At 51.6% G+C, this 22,246-nt stretch overlaps 1 protein-coding gene across 2 annotated transcripts; it reads left to right on the forward strand.

The window, feature by feature from the left end:
* Nucleotides 1-821: 821 nt before the first annotated feature.
* TMEM50B (transmembrane protein 50B) lies at nt 822-21,630 on the forward strand. 2 transcript variants are annotated; one of them, XM_036349717.1, is made up of 7 exons: nt 822-958; nt 11,819-11,957; nt 13,369-13,481; nt 15,362-15,429; nt 17,848-17,940; nt 19,547-19,604; nt 21,609-21,630. In XM_036349717.1, exons 2-7 carry the CDS (start codon nt 11,859-11,861, stop codon nt 21,613-21,615), a joined length of 438 nt encoding a protein of 145 aa, XP_036205610.1. In that variant the 5' UTR covers nt 822-958; nt 11,819-11,858; the 3' UTR covers nt 21,616-21,630. The 2 variants fall into 2 exon arrangements, with proteins under 2 accessions (XP_036205610.1, XP_036205609.1); XM_036349716.1 differs by lacking the exon at nt 21,609-21,630 and adding an exon at nt 20,335-20,847.
* The last annotated feature ends 616 nt before the right edge of the window (nt 21,631-22,246 follow it).

The following is a 22,246-nucleotide window of genomic DNA, read 5'->3' on the forward strand; positions in this document are numbered from 1 at the left end:
CTCAAACAACTAAGTCAGCGGTTCTCAACCTGTGGGTCGCCTAAGACCATCGGAAAACACATATATCATTACATATTGTTTTTGTGATTAATCACTATGCTTTAATTATGTGCAATTTGTCACAATGAAATTGGGGGTCACCACAACATGAGGAGCTGTATTAAAGGGTCGCGGCATTAGGAAGGTTGAGAACCGCTGAACTAAGTGGTGTTCTTCAGCCTGAGGAGATGCAGAAGGGGCTTTGGGAGGCTGTGGAGGTCATACTGGAAACGCAAGTGTCTTTAAAGGAGACAGTGGGGAGGGAGCTGACCGTAAGGCAGCCGACGTCCGGGCAGGTGGCCGGGAAAGGCATCGGGCAGGTGTACCGCGGGACAATGCGGGTCACAGCACTAGTTAGAGGTCGGGACCAGCAGCTTCCCTTCCCCGGGCTCCCTGTCCGAGCGGCGGGGCTGGACAGGGCGTCCGTGCAGCCTCAGTTCCCGAGGCCCCTCCGGGCGCAGTGCCCTGCTCTGGGCAGGTCACGGCCAGTGGCTCTGGGCTGCGGGCAAGGGCAAAGGGAGGCCCTTCGGGCGCAGGGGCGGCGGCGACCTCACCGACGCTGACTTGGAGCCGGCGCTGCACTTGGAGCCGGCGCTGCACGAGCGGAAACGCGGCGGGGGCAGCCGGGTCACGGTGGGGCCAGGTGTGTGCGGCCGCCAGTCACACCGAGCGAGTCCGGCCGCGGCGACGCCGTAGCCCCGCCCCCTCGAGCCCCGCCCCGCCCCCGGCACGCCACTTGCTGCGCGCCGATTGGCCGCTGCGGTGCGCACGGCGCCGCGCCCCGCCCCTCGGCGCTCTCACCTCGCGCCGCCCTCGGCCCGCGGCCCCGGGGCTGAAGTGGAGCGGAGCCCGCCGGCCCGGCCGCGGCGCAGGCCCCCTCGGCGCGCCCCCAGGGTCGGCGTGGGCGGCGGGGACTCCGGTGAGTGCGGGCGGCGGGTCTCCGCGCGCGGGAAGGCGCCCAGGCCGCCGGGCCGGGCCTGCGGAGGGCGGCGGTGCCCGGCGGAGCGGGCCTGCGGGGCGGGGGCCTCCGCCGCCCCCTCCGGCCCAGCCGCGTCCCCTCGGGCCCTGACCCGCGCTCGGCCCGGCGGGTCGCACCTCCGCGTGGCCGCGCCGTCGGATGGCGGCTTCGGTCGGGGGGTCTGGGGAGGTTTGCGCGGCGAACCCGCCGGCTTCCCCGGGCGGGAGGACGGGGCACGGCCCGCGCGGGGAGGCTCGGGGCTCCGTGGCCCCTCCGGCCCCTCCGAGCCGGTGCCGGGCCCGGGTCTGTGCCGGGGGCGCTTCTCCGACGTCGGTGCGGCGCCCGGCAGGGCAGGGTCGGCCTTCCCCGGAGAGGGGCCCGCGCGGCGGGGGTGCCCGGTGCGGAGCCGCCGAGATTCCAGGAGTGAGTGCGCGTGTGCGGGAGGCGCGGGGTTTACGGCCAACACCTGGCTGCCGAGTGGATGAGCCTGAAAGGTAACGCCTGGCGGGTGTGAGCCGGGCCTGTGCGTGTGCCTGTGCGTGTGCGTGCGTGTGTGCCTGTGCGTGTGTGTGCGCGGGGGTGGGGGGCTCCCATGGAATGGATGTCACAGCGTCTACGCTTCTCCAAGGCGTGAATGTCCACTATCAGCCTTGCCTACCTGGCCTCAATCCATCTTTTTTTTTCTTTAATTATGATTTTTTAAAAAAAAGTCTTTTTTGTCGAGTCAGTCCCTCTTCTTAACAGCCACCTCCTCAGGCCCTTACTCCCCGGCCGGCGCTTCTTTCCCACCATCGCAGCCGCTCCGTGTCTCCCCTTCTTTCAACCGCGTAGCTTTAGACGTAGAACAAACGTTAAACATTCTTACCGGCAATGGAGTTGCAAGACTTCCTTCTTTTTAAACATTTTAAAATTCTTCAATCCGCTTACATTCCACGTTGTTTGCATTATTTCAGGAGTGCAGCCTAGTGGCGCTCCCGTCTTAAAGTGAAAAGCAGACTTGACTTTGAGGTCGTGCGGCTGGAAAAGCAGGTGTAGTGTCGGGGCGCAGGCGGAGGAGGGGTCTTCCTCTTCCGGAGACACGCCCTCCCCACCCAGCCTCTGCCCTCGGATTTCCGCAGCCTGACTGGCTGGCCTTCCCTGAATTCACTTCTGGGTCCAAGCCACAGCATTTCTTATCAGCTTATCCTTGCTCCTTTAATTGATTACAGCCACATATTCTGGTTGTAAATTTCTTTTAACACCACAGAAGAATATCAAGTAAAAAATCCATACAGCATAAAAGTATATAAAGTATAAAGGTAGAATTCCTTATTTCTTCACTTTGCATCCATTACAGCCTGAATTCCACTCCCTAGGAGGGGATCAGACCATAATACTATTGGGCACCTGGCTTAATATAAAGACACATTCCTGAACCAGTTCTGTGAACCTACCTCATTTTTAAAATGCCATTTTTTGGAGGTATTCTAATATATATATATATATATATATATATATATATATATATATATATATATATTTTTTTTTTTTTTTTTAAATATATTTTATTGATTTTTTACAGAGAGGAAGGGAGAGCGATAGAGAGTTAGAAACATCGATGAGAGAGAAACATCGATCAGCTGCCTCCTGCACATCTCCTACTGGGGATGTGCCCGCAACCCAGGTACATGCCCTTGACCGGAATCGAACCTGGGACCTTTCAGTCCGCAGGCCGACACTCTATCCACTGAGCCAAACCGGTTTCGGCTATTCTAATATATTTATCATTCCCTTATTGATGGACATTTTGGTTGTTTCTGGGTATTAGCCATTAAAAGCCTTGCTGGGTAAAAATCCTTTTGGCATTGTAGGATAAGTTTCAAGTAGCTAATTTAAACAGATCAGTATAAATTAATGTTCTTTTCCATCTTTTTAAAACGGATTGTTTAATGTAAAGGCAGGAGCTAATTCTGTTTGATATGAATGCATTTCTTAGAAGCTGTGTGTCCTTTTATATTGAGAAGTTGGATCAAGAAAATCTTGAGAACCAGGTTAAATAATGGGGAACTTACTAACTTTGTTGCCACTTAGTGGCTTGACTTTCAGGTTATATTCACTCTTGATTGGCTTGGCAAGAATAAATAGAGAAGGCCTTTAGGGAGAGAAAATGTGAATTGGCATATTTTGTTTAATAACGTCTGGTGGTAATCCCCTTGAATGTCCGACAGTAAGGACTTCTTGTTCTCTTTAAAAAAATTTTTTTATTGATTGCTTTTAGAGAGGAAAGGAGGAAGAGACAGAGATGTCAGTTTATTGTTCCACTTATTTATTTATTTAATATATTTGTATTGATTGAGAGAGAAATGGAGAAGAAGAGAGAGAGAGAAACATCAGTAATGAGAGAGTATCACCAATCGGCTGCCTCCTGCACGCCCCCCACTTCCTGCCCTTGACAGGAATTGAACCTGGGACCCTTCAGTCAGCAGGCCCATGCTCTATCCACTGAGCCAAACTGGCCAGGGCAGATTTGTTTTATTTTAGAGAGAGAAGAAGAGAGGGGGAGAGAGATGGAAACATTGATGTGAGAGAGAAACATCTATATATTTGGCAGGCCCCCCCCCACATACTCCGCCCATTGGGGATTGAGCCCACAACCAGGAACTGAACTGGCTACTCCTTGGTTCATGGGATAACACTCAACCAACTGAGCCAGTCGGCTGGGCTTAATTATTGTGAAATGTAAAACAGATATGTATATTTACTTTAAAGAATATTATTGCAATGATCATCACTCTATCTACCACCAGATTAAGGAACAAAACATTTACATCTTTTTTTCCAGAAGTAGCCTCTATCCTGATCATTTTGGTGAATCTTTCTCTCTTTCTCTTGCTTTTTATTTTTTTATTTTATTTTATTGATTTCAGATAGGAAGAAAGAGGGAGAGAGAGATAGAAACATCCATGATGAGAGAGAATCATGGATCGGCTGCCTCCTGCAGATCCCCCACTGGGGATCAAGCCCACAACCCAGGCATGGGCCCTTGACTAGAATCAAACCTGGGACCTTTCAGTTCTCGGGCCAATGCTCTATTCACTGAGCCAAACTGGCTAGGGCTCTCTTGCTTTTTAAAATAAGCTTTACATGCCCTGGCTGATGTGGCTCAATTGGTTGAGCGTTGTCCCATATACCAAAAGGTCGCAGGTTCAATTCCCAGTTGGCATATACCAAGGTTTCAGGTTCCATCCCCAGTCAGGGTATGTATGAGGATAATCAGTTGATGTTTCTCTTTCTCTCTCTCTCAAATCAATGAAAACATATCCCCAGTGAGGATTAAAAAAAATAAGTTTTATTCAGCGCCGGCCGGGGCTTCCCTTCGCACCTGCCTTGGCCTGGTGCTGCCCACTCACTCACCTGCTCCACCACCTGCCATGGGTCCTGCTCTTGTCAGGGCCCATCAGGGCCGGCAACACCTGCACTGCCACCCACTGCCAGCGCCACGTTGCTGATGCCCCCATGTTCCTCACCGCCCCCTGGTGGTCAGCACCTGTCTAACTCTCTGTCGGTCGAACTCCCACTTGTGGGGACAATTTGCGTATTAGCCTTTTATTATATAGGATGTACACATATACATACATACAGGATGTTCCCAAAAATGTATACACACTTTAACAGCTGATTCTATTACATTTTGAAAATAAAATGTGCCCGGTTGGTGTGGCTCAGTGGTTGGGTATAGACCCATGAACCAAGAAGTCTCTGGTTCTATTCCCGTTCAGGGCACATGCTCAGGTTGTGGGCTCCATCCCTGGTAGGGGGTGTGCAGGAGGCAGCTGATTAATGTTTCTCTCTCATTGATGTTTCTCTCTCTCTACCCCTCTTCCTTCCTCTTTCTTTAAAAAAATCAATAAAAACAGCCCACCTGGCATGGCTCAGTGGTTGAGTGTCATCCATTGCTGCAGTCTTTGCAGCACGGGTTCAGGAATCTGGAGAAGGGCTGCACATAAATGAAGAGGACTAGACAAGAAATATAAATTTCGAAGGCATTGGGGAAAGCCAGGTGGAAACTTAGCTCTAGTGACTAAGCTGCCCGAATCTCCGGACCAACAGCTTTTTATTAACACACTAGAGGCCCGGTGCACAAAAATTTGTGCACTTGGGAGGGTCCCTCAGCCCGGCCTGTATCCTCTCTCAGTCTGGGACACCTCGGGGAATAACTACCTGCTGGCTTAGGCCTGCTCCACGGGGTTTTGAGCCTAAGTTGGCAGTCAGACATCCCTCTGGCAGCCCAGGAGCCCTTAGGGGATGTCCACTTGCCAGCAGGGAGCAGTCCTAAGCTGCAGTCGGACATCCTTAGTGCTGCTGAGGAGGCAGGAGAGGCTCCCACCACCACCGCTGTACTGGCAGCCATCAGCCTGGCTTGTGGCTGAGCAGAGCTCCCCCTGTGGGAGCGCACTGACCACCAGGGGGCAGCTCCTGCATTGAGCATCTGCTCCCTGGTCGTCAGTGTGTGTCATAGTGACCAGTGATTCCCAGTTGTTCTGCTGTTAGGGTCACTTTGCATATTACCCTTTTATTATGTAGGATTTTGCCCTTTAGCAAAGCAGATATACACATCAAAGGTAAGGTTTGGTAAACAATAAAGGATTATCAGGTTAGGGCAAACTGCGGCTCGCAAGCCACATGCGGCTCTTTGGCCCCTTGAGTATGGCCACGAAATTTCAATCCTGATGTACGTGTGCACCCTCACGTGGTATTTTGTGGAAGAGCCACACTCAAGGGGCCGCAGTTTGCCGACCATTGGGTTAGGGGAACTGCCCTCAGCTGTTTGGCAGCAGGTAATAATATGCAAATCTTCAGCCCTGCTGAAGATGTCCATGAGCCTTCTGACAAACGTCTCGCATTTGTTATGCCAACTACTGCTCGTAGCCTCCAGCAGACCAGGAGGTCATTGCTTGATTCTAGTCCTGGCACATGCCTGGGTTGCAGGCTCGATCCCCAGTAGGGGGTGCGCAGGAGGTAGCTGATCATTGATTCTCTTTCATCATTGATGTTTCTCTCTTTCCCTCTCCTTTCCTCTCTGAAGTAAAATATATATATATTTTTTTAAATAAAAAATCAATAAAAACATATTTAAAAGGAAAATGAAATGTATTTTAATAAGCACTGCCTTTATAATTATCCAAAGTGTGTTTACATTTTTTTGAGACACCCTGTATATACACATTCTATATAATAAAAGCCTTAATATGCTAAGTGGTTGTCCGGTCAGCCATTCAACCAATCAAAGTGTGATATGCTAATGATATGCTAAGGCCACTCAACCGCTTGCTATGATGTGCACTGACCACCAGAGGTCAGACAGTCAACCAGTTGCTATGATGTGCACTGACCACCAGGGGGCAGACACTCTAGTAGGTTAGCTTGCTGCTGGGGTCCAGCCGATCAGGACTGAGCAAGACAGGCCGGATATGCTCTAGAGCCCTCCCGTGGTCCCTCCCTGGCTGGCCAACCTCCCGCATCCCTCCCCAGCCCTAATAGTGCACTGATGGGGTCCCTCGGCCTGGTCTGCACCCTCTCGCAATCCGGGACCCCTCAGGGGATGTCTGAGAGCAGGTTTCTGCCCAATTCTGCAGGCCAGGTAGAGGGACCCCACTGGTGCACAAATTTGTGCACTGGGCCTCTAGTACGTAAATACATGTGTGTATGTGCATGTGCACACACACACACACACACACACACACACACACCCTGAATAATATGCTTAGTTTTGAATGAGTGCTGTTAAAAATAAAATTCTCTTACAAGTAAATAGTGAGCACATTTCAGTTTTTTCACTGTTGTTGAGAGTGCCACAAAGAGCTGGTTTTAAGGGGATTTAAGGATTAGATATTTATGTAGTACATAGGGAAAGAAATGTCTCAATAAAATTGCTGAGTTACATATAATTGGTTAATGTTCCAAAGAGCAACAAAATCAGACCTCTGGGGTGAATATTTTCTCCCAGGCTATAAAATCATAGCACTGTATTAATTTCTGCGTTAAATTTAAACCTTACAGGACTATAGACTGTGCCTTTATTAACTGTGGATTTTTCATTAAATAAACTGTGATAACAAAATTCTTTCCCCCCAGAGGGCAGATGAGATCCAAATAGGCTTAATAGAAAATGCTAGAGCTTTCTCAGTGTGAGGTTAAAACTGCCTCATAATTGTTGGCACAAACCTGACTGTAAGGAAAGGAGGTGCTGTCCCTATTCCAGGGAATGAGCAGAGCAGAGTGGCTTGGGCTTCCCTGCCTGTGGACAGGGAAGGGCCTTTCCATTTACAGTGGCAGCGAGGGGAGTCCCAGGAAGTGGGGTTCACCTCTCAGGGCATCTGGGCCTCCCGTGTGGCCCAAGCACTGCAAGGACAGGGCCCCAGGGGGTGGGCTGCTCTGTATGCTGCCTCTTGCTCCCCGCCTGCCTGCAGTTACCAGGGTAGGTCAAGACCGAACCCTTCTGTGCAGGAAGTGAGGGTCCCCTGCTGAGGCAAGTGGCTGGGTGGAAGGAGAGGGAGCTGCATTAGCACGTGACCAGGGCCAGGCCAGCGCAGCTGAGGAGATGGGAATCTGGGCCAGTTCGGGGCAGTCGGTCCTCAGGCGAGAACACTGCTGTAGCAGCTGGGACAGGTGTGTCCGAGGTTACACGCTTCCTCTGGCCCCTCACCCTCCTCGGCTGGGGCACAGCTGCTCTGCTCAGCTCTCCCGTGATGCGCCTTTCCTGTCTTTATTGATCTGCTGGCGTTCAAACTCCCCTCTTGACAAGAAGAGGAACATTTTTGGAGGCTTTGCCTGTCTGAATATGTTTTTTAAAAATATTAGCCCTGGCTGGTGTGGCTCAGTGGATAGAGCGTCGACCTGCACACCGAAGGGTCCAGGTTTGATTCCGGTCAAGGCCATGTACCTCGGTTGCAGGCTCCTCCCATTCCCAGACCCTGGTCAGGGCTCGTGCTGGAGGCAACCAATCGATGTGTTTCTCTCACATCGGTGTTTCTCTCTGTCTTTCCCTCTCTCTAAAGTCAATGGAAAAATATCCTCAGGCCCTAGCCAGTTTGGCTTAGTGGATAGAGCATCGGCCTGCGAACTAAGGGTCCTGGGTTCAATTCCGGTCAAGGGCACATGTCCGGGTTGTGGGCTCCATGCCCAGGAGGCAGCCAATCAATGATTCTCTCTCATCACCGATGTTTCTAACTCTCTCTCCCTTTCCCTTCCTCTCTGAAATCAATAAAAATGTGTTTTGAAAAAGAAAGGAAAATATCCTCGGGCGAGGATTAACGAACAAACAAACAAACAAACAAAATGCCCTCTAAAAAGGACTCAGGTTTTCTTTCACAGAGAGTCGCTTCTTTTTGGGATAGGAATAATATCTAACTTATAATAAGGTTTGTGGGTCAGACTAGTGATCCAGAGTTCAGTTAAAAAATCTTGGCTTTTTCACCCTGGCTGGTGGCTCAGGGGGTTGAGCATTGTCCATGCTAAACAAATGCACCTGCATCACCCCTCCCAGGAGGGATACAGGACATTTCCTTCACCCCTAGCAGCTCCCATAGATAGTTATAGGCTCTATGGGCAACCACTGTTCTGATGGCTGGGACCATTGACTAGTTTTGACTCTTAAGCTTCATTTAAATGGAACCATTCAGTCTGTATTCTTTTGTGTCTGCATTCTTTCAGTTATGTTTTTGAGGTTTTCTCTGAATCAGTTCATTCTCTTTTGTTGCTCTGTAGGGTTCTGTTATGTGACTTGATAATTCTGTTGAGGAGCATTTAGGTTGTTTGAGTTCGGGATCATTATGAATAAAACTACAAACTTTTGTGTATAGACCTTTTTTGTGTGTAGAATGTGCTTTTACTTCCCTTGGTAAATACTAGGAATGGAATTGCTGGGTTACAGGGAGGTTTATTTTATAACTTTACTAGAGGCCTGGTGCACAAAAATTTGTGCACTCGGGCGGGGGCGGGGTTCAGCCCGCCCTGTGCCCTCTCACAGTCTGGGACCCCTTGGGGGATGTCCACCTGCTGGCTTTGGCCCACTCCTCGGGGGATCAGGCCTAATTTGGCAGTCAGACATCCCTCTGGCAGCCCGGGAGCCCTCGGGGGATGCCCACTTGCCAGCGGGGAGCAGGCCTAAGCTGAAGTCGGACATCCTTAGTGCTGCTGAGGAGGCAGGAGAGGCTCCCGCCACCACTGCTGTACTGGCAGCCATCAGCCTGGCTTGTGGCTGAGCAGAGCTCCCCCTGTGGGAGCACACTGACCACCAGGGGGCAGCTTCTGCATTGAGCGTCTGCCCCCTGGTGGTCAGTGTGTGTCATAGTGACCAGTGATTCCCAGTTGTTCTGCTGTTAGGGTCAATTTGCATATTACCCTTTTATTATATAGGATAGAGGCCTGGTGCATTGGTGGGGGCTGGCTGGTTTGCCCTGAAGGGTGTCCCGGATCAGGGTGGGGGGTCCTCCTGGGGTGTTTGGCCAGCCTGGGTGAGGGGCTGAGGGCCGTTTTCAGGCTGGCCACGCCCCTCCCCCCCCCCCCAACCCAAGCTCCCAGCCTCTCCTTTTTTTCTTTTTTCCAGGGCCTCCTTGAGCTCTGGGATTTATTTATCTTCTATAATTGAAGCTTTGTAGCCTTGAGCGGAGCCCAGGGCTGGCCAGGGCAGGGGGGAAGCTTGGCTTCCTCCATCGCCGGGGGCAACCCAAGCCTCCTGCTCGCTTCAGCTCCGTGGCCGCCACCATCTTAGTTGGGTTAATTTGCATATTTGCTCCTGATTGGCTGGTGGGTGTGGCTTGTGAGTGTAGCAGAGTGACAAAGTGATGGAGTGATGGTTAATTTGCATCTTTCTCTTTTATTAGTGTAGATAAGAAACAGCCAGCAGAAATGTATGGGATTTCCAGGTCTACATTCTTGCTAACATTTAGTGTCATCTTTTACATTGTAGCCATTCTAGTGAAGGTGTGGTATTCCATTCATTTGTATTTCCCTGATAACCAATGATGTTAAATACCTTTTTATATGCTTTGGTAATTGACTTTTTAAGTCTTTGCCCATTTCAAGTCTTTTTTTTCTATTTAAGTAATATTTTATTTTTCAATTACAGTTGACATATTAGTTTCAGGTTATACCGCAGTGATTAGATATTATGGCACTTACTACGTGATCATCCTGATAAATCTCGCATCCATCTGGCACCACACATAGTTATTACAGCACTAGAGGCCCGGTGCATGAAATTTGTGCACTCGGGGGGTGGGGGACGAGTCCCTCAGCCCGGCCTGCGCCCTCTCGTAGTCAGGGAGCCTTCGGGGGCAGTCAGGCATCCTTAGAGCTGCCGTGGAGGCAGAAGAGGCTTTTGCCACCGCTGCTGCGCTCACCAGCGTCAGCCTGGCTTCTGGCTGAGTGGTGCTCCCCCTGTGGGAGTGCACTGACCACCAGGGGGCAGCTCCTGCATTGAGCATCTGCCCCCTGGTGGTCAGTGCGTGTCATAGTGACCAGTTGTTCTGCCGTTCGGCTGAAACCGGCTCTCTAACATCCCCTGAGGGGTCCCGGATTGCAAGAGGGCGCAGGCCAGGCTGAGGGACCCCACCGGTGCATGATCAGAGCTGGAGAGGGATGCGGGAGGTTGGCCAGCCAGGGAGGGACTGCAGGAGGGCTCCAGGGCATGTCTGGTCTGTCTCACTCAGTACCAATCGGCTGGACCCCAGCAGCAAGCTAACCTACCAGTCAGATCATCTGCCTCCTGGTGGTCAGTGCACATCATAGCGACTGGATGACCAGTCGACTGTCTGCCCCCTGGTGGTCAGTGCACGTCATAGTGAGTGGTTGAGCAGCCTTAGCATTCATTAGCATATTATGCTTTGATTGGTTGAATAGACGACTGGACACTTAGCATATTAGGCTTTTATTATATAGAATTAGTGACGCTATTCCCTGTGCTGTTACACCCCCAGGACTATTCTGTAACAACCAATTTCTACTTCTTAATCCCTTCACCTTTTTTTTTTTTTTCCCACTTAGCCTCCCAACACCTGGCCCATCTGGCAACCGTCAAATGTTCTCTGTATCTGTGAGCCTGTTTCTGTTCTGCTTGTTTTTGAGATTCAGTTGTTGATAGGTAGTATTTATTGCCATTTTATTGTTCATATTTTTTACCTTTTTCTTCTTAAGGAAGACCCTTTTTTTAAAAAAAATATATTTTGATTTTTTACAGAGAAGAAGGGAGAGGGATAGAGAGTTAGAAACATCGATGAGAGAGAGAAACATCGATCAGCTGCCTCCTGCACGCCCCCCAGTGAGGATGTGCCCGCAACCAAGGTACATGCCCTTGACCGGAATCGAACCTGGGACCCTTGAGTCCGCAGGCCGATGCTATATCCACTGAGCCAAACTGGTTCGGCAGGAAGACCCTTTAACATTTCATGTAATACTGGTTTGGTGGTGATGAACCCTTTTAGCTTTTTCTTTTCTGGGAAGCTCCTTTTCTGCCCTTCAATTCTAAATGGGAGCTTTGCTGGGTAGAGTGAGGTTGGTTGTAGGCCCTTGCTCTTTTATCACTTGGAATGGGAGGCGTCACAGCATTTGCAGACGTGTTGTCAAACCACATGCTCAGTCAGCAAGTAGTGAGCCCTGGCCTGGCACAGTGCTAGCAGGCGCCTGTGTGCATCTCGGCAGGTACTCGTTGAAGTACTGACGTTTTTTCCTGACTGTGGTGGATTTGTGGTAAATGTGTTTTCAAGCTTTAAAAGAGGACATTGTGTAAGACACGCCACTTCTTAACGCATTTGCTCTGTGGTTTTGTCTTCTTATTTGTAGGGCACAGCATTAATGACCAGCCCGGGCCTGCGGGGCCGCCATGGCAGGCTTCCTGGATAACGTCCGCTGGCCGGAGTGGGAGTGCATCGACTGGAGCGAGCGGAGGAATGCCGTGGCCTCTGTGGTCGCAGGCGTCTTGGTGAGTGAAAGCCCATCGGCCACATTTACGCCTCATTTTTCGCCCGAACGTTAATGCTGATCCTTTGAACCGTGACTACCCACTCAGAGCTATTTGTTTCACTGCTGTTTGTGTAAACAGTGATCACAGTTCTGGATGCTGTTACTGAGCAAAGTGTGGTAAGTCCTGGGTTCATTTGACTTGTAAGTTTCCGTTTTGTTGACAATACAGTTATTGTGGGCAGTGGCATTTTAAGTTGCCGTGTGAGTCTTTAAGGCCCTCAGAGGCTCAGCATTGGATGCAGCCAGTGTTACTGCTGTGAGGCGCGGAGTTCGGGCTGTGTGGGCCCAGTGACGGCCTCAGCTCCTGGAGCTGAAGCGGGAGGGCCCCAGGCAGGACCCCAGGCTCTTCCCAGCTGCAGCGCTGGAGAGAGCAGGGGAGCGAGAGAGATCTGCTTACTTCCGTTTCTTCCCAACACTTCTAACTTTTTATTGCTGAGAATGTCAAGCATATAAACAAAAATAGAGACTGGTATAAAGAGCCCCTCTCCCATCTTACCCCATTTACTTACCATCCAGCTTCCAAAAAAAAAAAATCAAATCATGACCAATTTTTCTTTAGCATTCCACCAACCACTCCTGGTCCCAACTCCATTTTTAAAAACAAATTTCAGTTTCTATTACATTTGAAAAAATTCATCTCTTTCAGTATATAGTTCTCTGCCTGAAGTCCAATAGGAAAAAAATCACAACAGGAACTAAAGATAATTGGGAAGCAGAATTCTTTCAGGTGTTTCTAAGTCTTTCTTGCTTTTTATGGTCATCTCGTCTGCACTCAGTTTGTCTATGAAATTCATTGACAGCTTGTCTAATTTAAGTCCATTCAGCCTAGTTTACATAGAAGCGTTGCTTTTGACAAACTTCAGTCAGTTAAACAGGATTTAATCAGATTGTTAACTAGTACTGTAGTAGGTTACATCATTTTGGAGACATGACAGCTGACAGCTCATTGGTGGAAGCAGAAGGCGTGGGCATGTTAAGCGAGGACGGTTCAGCGGGTGAAACATGGTCATCAGGAAGCGGGTTGGTTGAGGTTAGTTAGAGCGTTGGTGGCGAGTGATGACAGCGGGTGAAAAGGTTAGACAGTTCATCCCAAGTGACAGCTTTTCATCTTGCACCGATTTCGTCAGTTAGGCTCACTCACAGGAATAAGTAAACAGGGTTCTTATTTATTTTCCAACGTCCAAAACTCGAAGCAGAGAGACTTCCTATGCCATTGTCATGGTGGGTAGTGAAGCAGAGAGACTTCCTATGCCATTGTCATGGTGGGTAGTGAAGCAGAGAGTCTTCCTATGCCATTGTCATGGTGGGTAGTGAAGTGGGGGGCAAGGGGCAGGCACGAGTGCTCCCCAGTGACTGGGCTCTGTCTCCAGTTCTCCGCAGGCTGGTGGGTGATGATCGACGCGGCCGTGGTGTACGCGAAGCCCGAGCAGCTGAACCCCGCCTTCCACACCTGCGGGGTGTTCTCCACACTGGCCTTCTTCATGTAAGGCAGGGCCCGCTCAGCTCAGGGCTGTCTTCCTGAGAAGATGTTTCCCTAAGGTTCAGTGCTGTCCACTATCTGAAATGACGCTTGAGTTTAATGGATGGAGTCTTTTTTTGAGAATTTATATAAGAGTTTATATAAGTCAAACTGGTGACATATGCTGGGGACCAAGACCTCAAATGCTCCCTGATGGATTCTTCATTAACTGCTAAATAAATAAATACATTCCCATGTTAAAATGAAAAATGAGTGCTGAGTTAGTCAGGTATCATTTTAGCATCTGTAACGATTGTCATGTGATTTTTCTCCTTATATTTGTTAAACTGATTATTCTATCAGTACCAAGGTTATTTTTTTATATTTTAATACCTCTGAATATCAGGGTGCTGTTTTTGGTTGTTGTTAATCCTCACCCGAGGATACTTTTTCCATTGATTTTTTTTTTTTAGAGAGAGTAGAAGGGAGAGAGGGGGAGAGAGAGAGAAACATTGATTAATTGCCTCCCACACACACCCCAGCCAGGGATAGGGAATGAACCTGCAACCTAGGTAAATGCCCTTGACCAGGAATTGAACCTCAACCCTTTGGTGTGTGGGCCAGTGCTCTACCACTGAGCCACACCAGCCAGAGCTTAGGGTGCTTTTATAGTCAGTGGTGTCTTATAATTACAGTTGATAACAGTTTTTCTTGGCAGTTTAAAAAGTAATGGTGAGCCGAAACCGGTTTGGCTCAGTGGATGGAGCATCAGCCTGCGGACTGAAGGGTCCCGGGTTCGATTCCGGTCAGGGGCATGTACCTTGGTTGCGGGCACATCCCCAGTGGGAGATGTGCAGGAGGCAGCTGATTGATTCTTCTCTCTCGTCGATGTTTCTAACTCTCTATCTCTCTCCCTTCCTCTCTGTAAAAAATCAATAAAATATATTTTAAAAAAAAAAGTAATGGTGAATTTTAAAAATCAAGGCATCGCAGAATTAATGAAATATGTTACATTTCTAGATTTTTAGTGAATCATCCTTAAGTATTGTCATGCACTCAACTTTCACCATGGAGGATTATTTTTTTAAATGTGTTGCTTGACTGTGTTTGCCAGTATTGGGGGTGGGGTGGGGCAGGATTGGTCTCAAATGAGAAAGAAATGGCTTTTCTTTTTTATTAAATCATTTTCAGGTTTATCCGTTATTTCACTTCATAAAAGAATTTGAAAGCTTTAAATGGGTGTCTTTTAGTAATTAAAAATGTTAAACATGAAGGTTACAGAATTGCCTTATACTGTCGGGAGTGTTTTGAAGTTTGATTGTAGAAGAATGCCCCCGTCCGTTCAGATGCGGAGAAGAGGCCACTTCTGCTGCAGCCGCACTGGCTCTCACAGGAGCGGAGTCCAGCGGCTGTGTCCTATCCCCGGACCACGTGTTTGCTCAGTGTTAGAAACGGGCAGGGAACGTCACTCAACGCCAAGGGAGACCTTGAAACTCTTTTTTAAATATTTTCTCTTTATTTTAATTTCCATTACTATTTATCCCCCAAACTCCCCTCCCCGCCCCTCCCCCAACCACCACTTGAAACTCTTTATTATAACAAGAACCTTAAATGGGGTGTTGCACCCTGAGGCATCAGGGTAAATGTAAGCCAGGCAGAGAATCCAAAAAATGGTCATCCTGGGGACCAGTCACAGTCATCTCTTCAAGTTACGGGTGCTTTGGGGTGTGCTTGGGAAAGTAAGACGCGTAGAACCTCTGTGTACGCTAGGGTGCTAGGTGAAGGGTGCGTTCGGTTATTCAGATACTGACGTTACTTAGGAGTGTTTTCCTCCCAATGATATGTAAGCATCGGTGAGTGTTTAGCACCGAGAAAGCTTCTTGGGGGATTTTGTCTCGTTTCAGGATAAACGCGGTGTCCAATGCCCAGGTGAGAGGTGACAGCTACGAGAGCGGCTGTTTGGGGAGAACAGGTAAAGGCGAGGGGCCGTCCCAGCAGACGGAGCAAAGCCTCTAGTGCCGGGCGGGGGGTGGGGGGCCGGGGGCCGGCAGAGGCTTGTGCAGCTTGTGGAGGTTACCGTCCTAAGTCCTTAGGAAAGGGGAGGCTACCGAACGCCAGAGTTACTGTGTGTCATGTGACTGCGTATGGATGGAGACAAACGTGACTGCACAGCCAGCGGGTGGTCACTCGGATCACTTCCTCGGCTGGTGATGCCGTTCTCACCAGCGCCGGCCAGTGATGCTGCCCGAGACGCCGACCAGGCAGAGTGTGGCAGTCAGGAGATGAGGCCAGGGTTTGTGTTTTCGAGTTCTGTTCTGATTACCCGTAACCACACCCCCTGCAGCATTGCTTCAAGCGTGTGCTGTTGGTGTGCTGCTGAAGCATTTTTCTGGAGTTTGAATTCTTTTGAACTGTCACCAGTGGTCTTTTTCTTTTACTCAGGTTCTAACACATCTGCTAGCACCACGGGGTCTGTTTTCAGTGGGATCTCCATGCTTTATGCAGAAGGCGGGGCTAGAAACTCTATTTCCAACCTCTCAGGACATGGAAGGGTTTGTGCGGTTATGGCTGGAAATTGGGAGTGGAGGTGGGTTTGAAGATGTTTATGAATATTAGGGACTACTTACAGACACCTAGTGTGACCCGAGACTGTCCTGAGTGCTACACGCATTACCTCACTTAATCATCCCGTGTTCCCGTGAGGTAAGTGCTCTTGTCCCCACTTTTAGATGACGGGACTAGGGCACAGGCTGCTTCAATAACTTGTCTGAATTCACAAGCAAGTGAGTGAGGGAGTCCGGATTTGAACTCTCACCACCTGGCTCTAAGCCCTGCTGTCAGCCGCCACACAGCTGTTTCCAGTTGAGCATTTGGCCTCTGTGTCTGGTGTGGTCATATACGAGAGGCCTGGTGCATGGATTCGTGCACCAGTGGGGTCCCTCAGCCTGGCCTGCGGGGATTGGGCCAAAACTGGCTCTCTGACATCCCCTGAGGGGTCCCTGATTGTTAGAGGGTGCAGGCCAGGCCAAGGGACCCCACTGGTGCACAATTGGGGCCAGGAAGGGACTGTGAGAGGGCTCCAGGGCATGTCCGGTTCATCTAGCCCAGTGCTGATGGGCCGGACACCAGCAGCAAGCCAACCTACTGGTTGGAGTGTCTGCCCCCTGGTGGTCAGTGCACGTTATAGTAACTGGGTGAATGGCCAGACATTTAGCATATTAGGCTTTTATATAGGATATTGTCAGCTTGATTGAGTATAATTTATAGAAAGTAAAACTCACCAGTTTAAAGTACAGTGGAGCCTTGACTTACGAGTTTAATTCGTTCCGTGACGGAGCTTATAACTCAGATTACTCGTATGTCAGATCATAAAGTGAACGAGTGAGACATGTGATGCTGGGCTGATGTCGTGGCGTTCACTGTGACGCTCGCTGCGCCAACTAGCGGTGGGGTATCTGAAGCTGGCTCGTAACCCGAATTTTAGCTTGCAACTCAAAGCAAAAAATCGGCCGAGAGACGGCTCCTATCTCGAAAAACTCGTTATTCGGGACACTCGTAAGTCAAGGCCCCACTGTATCCAGTTCGATGAGTTTTGACAGATGTATACAGTTGTGTGACTTTGCTGCCATCATGATGTAGAACTTTGCCATCGCCCTTTGTGGTTAATGCTTCCCCCCACCTCCTGGCCACCCTCACTTACTTGACAGACGTTGCTGTGGGTCATGTTACTAGTGACTGTTTTCTGTGGAAAATTTCATTGCAGCACCTCAGTTCTTTAGCTTAAAGGTAGGACTTGTGTGAGCCTTGGATCTCTCTGGACCCACAGTCCATACTTCACCCTCTCTGAGTCATGGCGTTTTATTCCATGACCATTGCCCACACAGTGGAAGCGTGCCAGGTGGGTTCTGCGTGTTCCTGTGTTGCACCCGGAGGGAGGGCTTACGGAGTGAGGGCTGAGGGTTTGGCCGGCTTGCTCACGTGTTGCACCACCCTGAGTAACGGCAGGATTTTAACATCGGTCCCTCCTCACAGCCTCTCGCTCCTTCGTGGCGATGGCTACTTCTACTAGAGCAATTACTTTGACAGTGTATACAACAGGTAAATTTTCAGTTAGGGTTTAGTTAATCAACTCAGTCGAATAATTACAAAGCTTATTTGGCTGAGTTTATTACCTGGTTTAGTTCATTCAGCTGTTAGTTTCTCTAGCCAGGAGAAAGGTAACGTGCCCTTTGAGTTTTTAAAAATCTTCCTTCAGTGACCTGTCGAGCAGGTGCATGTAAGCATGTGACGTGTGACCGCAGAGCGTGTGTGAGGTCAGCGGCGTCCCGGGGTTAGGTTTCCCTGGGACCGAGTGCGGGGGGGCGAGCTCACGCGGCTGTTCTCCACGCAGGTGCTCGCGTCTGGCTCTTCATCGGCTTCATGTTGATGTTCGGGTCACTCATTGCTTCCATGTGGATTCTCTTTGGTGCCTATGTGACCCAGAGTAAGTAAGCCTTCCTCCCTTTCCCAGGAGGCCTGCGAGGGTCCTTACGCTCGGCCGAGTCCGCTCCTCCCCCTGGAGCGAGCTTGGTTTCACTGCTCGCTGGCCTGCGGCTGGGAGACTGTGCAGGTGTAGTAGCAGGGGTCGTGGAGTGCAGTGGGTGGCCTGGCCAGGACACTGCCCCCGGCAAGCCCGTGGCACAGAGTCGGGCAGCACGAGGGGACAGCGGGGACTGTGCTGCAATAACACTGCTCCCAGACGTGTCCGAGATGTGTCCTTCAGTTCATTCCGATACTGACGGGCCGGCGCTGTGTGAGCTCGCCGGGAGGAAAGTGCATCTTAAAGCAGCTTTGCTGAGCTGTAGTTTCACACCATGTGATTCACCATCCAGCGTACAGTTCCGTGTGTACAGCACAGAGCTGTGCTCCGTCACCAGTTCCACTGCAGAACTTGTCACCCCACCAAGCCCCGACCCACCAGCAGTCCCTGCTGCCACCCTCCCCGGCCCGGCAGCGCCCCCAGCTCCGGTGCAGCTTTGCCTGCTGGTGTCACGGGTCCTGCGGGAAGCGCGGTCAGCTCTGACCCGGACTCGCGGCGGCTGGGCCCGGCTTCCGTGGAGAGCCTGCGTGGCTACTTAAAGCAGCATGTGAACCTCCCGGTTCTGTTACGACCCGGGAGTGTGTAGGAAGGTCCGCGCCAGTGCGGGCTGTGCGCTCCCTGGTTGTGTCTGATTGTCCAGGAACTGGCACGTGCTGAGCAGCCTCGGTCACGGCCTCGTCCTCTGTCTCCGCATCGCTCACTACGCGCGCTTTCTCTTCTAAACGGACTGCGCTCGCACCTCGAGCGTTCCTTTCTGACACACGTTTCTAGTCTGTCGCTGTGCAGGCTGCCTCACACCGCTACCCACTGCCATCGCAGCAGCACCATGGCCGACCTGCGCTTCGCACTGCGTGGCCCCACCTCCCTCGCGCCTGGCTGCACGCTGCCCCGACGCCCATTTGGCAGAGGGGAAGCCAAGGCATGAGGAGGCTACAGCTGGTGGTCACGCACTTGGTGGTAGAGCTGGGACTCATCCAGGGTGCGGCTCAGCCCTGGGCGCTCAGCCCCGCTGCTCCGATGCTTGCTGATGTCAGAGGCCCGTGTGGCCGGGCCTTCCCCGGTGCAGTGCTTCCATCAGCATCGTCGCTCAGGAACCTCAGCCGCCCACAGCAGGGAAGCAGTTTCCAGCTCTCCCTTCTCTTCGCGTGAGGACAGTGACTGTGCTCCGGGAAGACGCGGTGGGGAATTACAGTGGCCCTTTCTCCCTGCCGAACCCGCACACAAACTCCAGAATGGAGAGAGGAAAGCAGCGGTCAGACCGTTGCGTCACCAGGAATTCCATCCGCGTCTTCTCCTTGTGTTTGTGTTTCTGAACCGGCGCTGGAGCGGAACGTCCGGAGTGAGACAGGCCTTGGGTGTGGGCGCGTGAGATGAGCATTTTCTTCTTTCAGTCTCGTGATCGCCGTCTTAGATGAGGGAGTGGTCGCAGGTTGGGGGTGCACCGAGCCTGTCACGTGAGGGGCGCACAGTTGCGCGCTGCCCGTGTGACCGTGTGCTGTCCTCTGTGCAGATACTGACGTTTACCCGGGGCTGGCGGTGTTCTTCCAGAACGCACTGATATTCTTAAGGTGAGTGGCCTGGTTTCTCAATCCCGCTGAGAACATTTGCGGAAATGCCACCTTTCCCATACGGGAAGGCAGCGTGGACGGTGGACTCGCACAAACCCGTAAGCTAGGACCATGTGCAGGCATCTGTGGAAGGGGAGCCGCCTGCGATGGAAGAGCGTGCGCAGGCCCCGTAACCAGGCCGCTGTGTGCCAGGGCCGCGGCTGGCGGCTTTGTACCGGCCTCTTTTTATTCTCATTTAGTTACCTTAAACGTAGAAAGCAGGGGTGCTCGCATTTAATAGACAAGGAAACAAGGCCCAGAGCTGAGGGAGGGACCCCCAGCGGGGGGGTACAGAGCTGGGGGAGGGACGCCCAGCGAGGGGGTGCAGAGCTGGGGGAGGGACGCCCAGCGGGGGGGTGCAGAGCTGGGGGAGGGACGCCCAGCGGGGGGTGCAGAGCTGGGAGAGGGACGCCCAGCGGGGGTGCAGAGCTGAGGGAGGGACGCCCAGCGGGGGTGCAGAGCTGGGGGAGGGACGCCCAGTGGGGGGTGCAGAGCTGACACTGACCCCACGTTGCTGCTTCCATAGCCTGTTTTCTTAAAAAACAAACAAGCAAAAACATGAGCAGTACCTTTATTTAAAAAGGACCTCGTGCACACTGCGTACGTTGTGCACAGAACCTGGCTGGGAGCTGGGCTGCTCTGTTGCTTGGTCCTGGCGCTTTCCTCAGGACCTGTTCTGATCTCCTTCCAGCACGCTCATCTACAAGTTCGGGAGAACTGAGGAGCTGTGGACCTGAGGTCGCTCTGGAACCTCATTTCCTCTCCATGTCCTATTTGTGGATACGTCTTTATTATCTTTTAATGTAGTTTTCACATCGTCAGATAGGATAGATTGCACATTAAATGTGTTGCTTTGCACTCTTATGCTCTGAGTTTTGAAATAGTTTGATGAGTTTTCTGTTTGTTTAATGGCTAGATTGTTAATATGTATATAAGAGTATGCAGACAGATGGTGAGCATCCGCCTTTCATTCCTGCTTAGGCTTGGTCTGCGTCCTGAGTCAGGGGTGTCAGCATACGATTTAGAGTTAACTGCTTTGCTTCAAAGTCCCCAAGATGTACCAGAAAGTACAACTCTGTGTAGCTGAAATAAGTGCCAAGCCATTCAAAGGGTGTTTCAACAAATTGTTATTTTGTCTTAAAAGTGAGGTTTTTTAAGGGAAATGTTTGTTCTTGTGTATTAAAGAAGTGGATTTTTATATGAAGAATTTTTAAATGCCCGAAGGACTAGTTTGAAAGCCTGTTTTGGAAATGATCCTTGACTCTGATTGAGGAGGGGATCCCCGATGTGCTGAGCTCGCTTTCGCGTGGTTCCGTGAAGACTGGAGGGCGGCGGGCGGCTCGGCAGCGAGCAAGTCTGAGGAGCTGCGCTCAAAAGCATGACCCGCAGGCCAAGCGTGGACGCGTTTCAGGACAAAGTCCCTCCTCCCCAGGGGAATGCTTGCGGCCCGGTGAGAAGTTAGGCTTTTGTCTCGGCTCCAGCTCTGGGCATGCGCTTCCTGCAGGTGCCTCTGTCCTGAGACGCCATGGCCCCGCCAGACAGCCGTCCGCGAAGCTGGGAGCACCGCCCTGGTCTTCCTGCCGGAGTCCGGGGTCCCGGGCCCTGACCGCTGCGGTGGCCTCCTGGCCCTGCGGGTCTGTGTTGCACTTTTGCCTCCGGGGAATGTCACAGCCTTCCACAGACGGACACTGTGGGTGAGCCGCCTACAGGCCTCGGCGCCCCTCTCCCTGGACCATGTGTGCGGGGAGATGCTGGCGCTGAGCCGGCTCCCTGTGTCCTGTGGCCGCCTTCCCTGGTGGTTGCTCTCACCATGTCAGTGCGTTTGTCCTGCTGCCGACACTGTCAGGCTAATTACTTGTTCCCCCTCTCGTGTCGCCTGTTGCAATAATTGCTCCTCACACATCCTAATGTTATTAAATCTTGGAGAAAACAGCCATACAAATTGGTTTGCTGTTTATTTTTCAGTTATTGAGGGGACCCCATCAGAGAAGCGGTTTCTCTTTATGAAGAAGGGTGTGGGGGAGGCTAGTCCCCACCTGCCCCTGCTGGGCCCGTGAGCTGGCCCGGCCCAGAGGGGACGGACTAATCCACGTGGAGCCTGGCCCGGCCAGCACCGGCCTCCTGCGAGCCGAGCTGCGGTGACCTCTGAGCCTGGCGGCGTCTTCTGGACCGTGACCCACCCTCTTTCCACACCCTAATTCGCGGGCATCGGCCAGGCTCTAGGATCCACTCGTCCTGCTGCCCAGCGTGTGCCTCAGACGTAGCTTCCTTCCCCTTAAACCAAAGGGCACACCTCTCCCTTCGGTCTTGTTCTCGCTGCTCACGGAGTTGGTGCTGTCTCGGCGTTTCCCTGGTCTGCGTGCTCACCGTCGGTGAGGCAGCCAGGAGACCAGGCAGCCCCGGGAGAGGCATCGCAGGGAAGTCCCGGGCTGTCCACCTACCGTGCAGAGCGGTGGCCCCGACGTTAGATGCGCGTGGATGCCCTGGGAGTATGGGTGCCCCCAAAGCGGAGGCCGGCCTCCTGCACTTGTTTGAGGATCTGCACATACAGCGAGTGGCGGGAAGGGAAAGCGCATGGCGTGGCTGTGGGTGGCCCCCCGGCT

This window comes from Myotis myotis, unplaced genomic scaffold, assembly GCF_014108235.1.
Source record: "Myotis myotis isolate mMyoMyo1 unplaced genomic scaffold, mMyoMyo1.p scaffold_m19_p_2, whole genome shotgun sequence".
NCBI lineage: Eukaryota > Metazoa > Chordata > Mammalia > Chiroptera > Vespertilionidae > Myotis > Myotis myotis.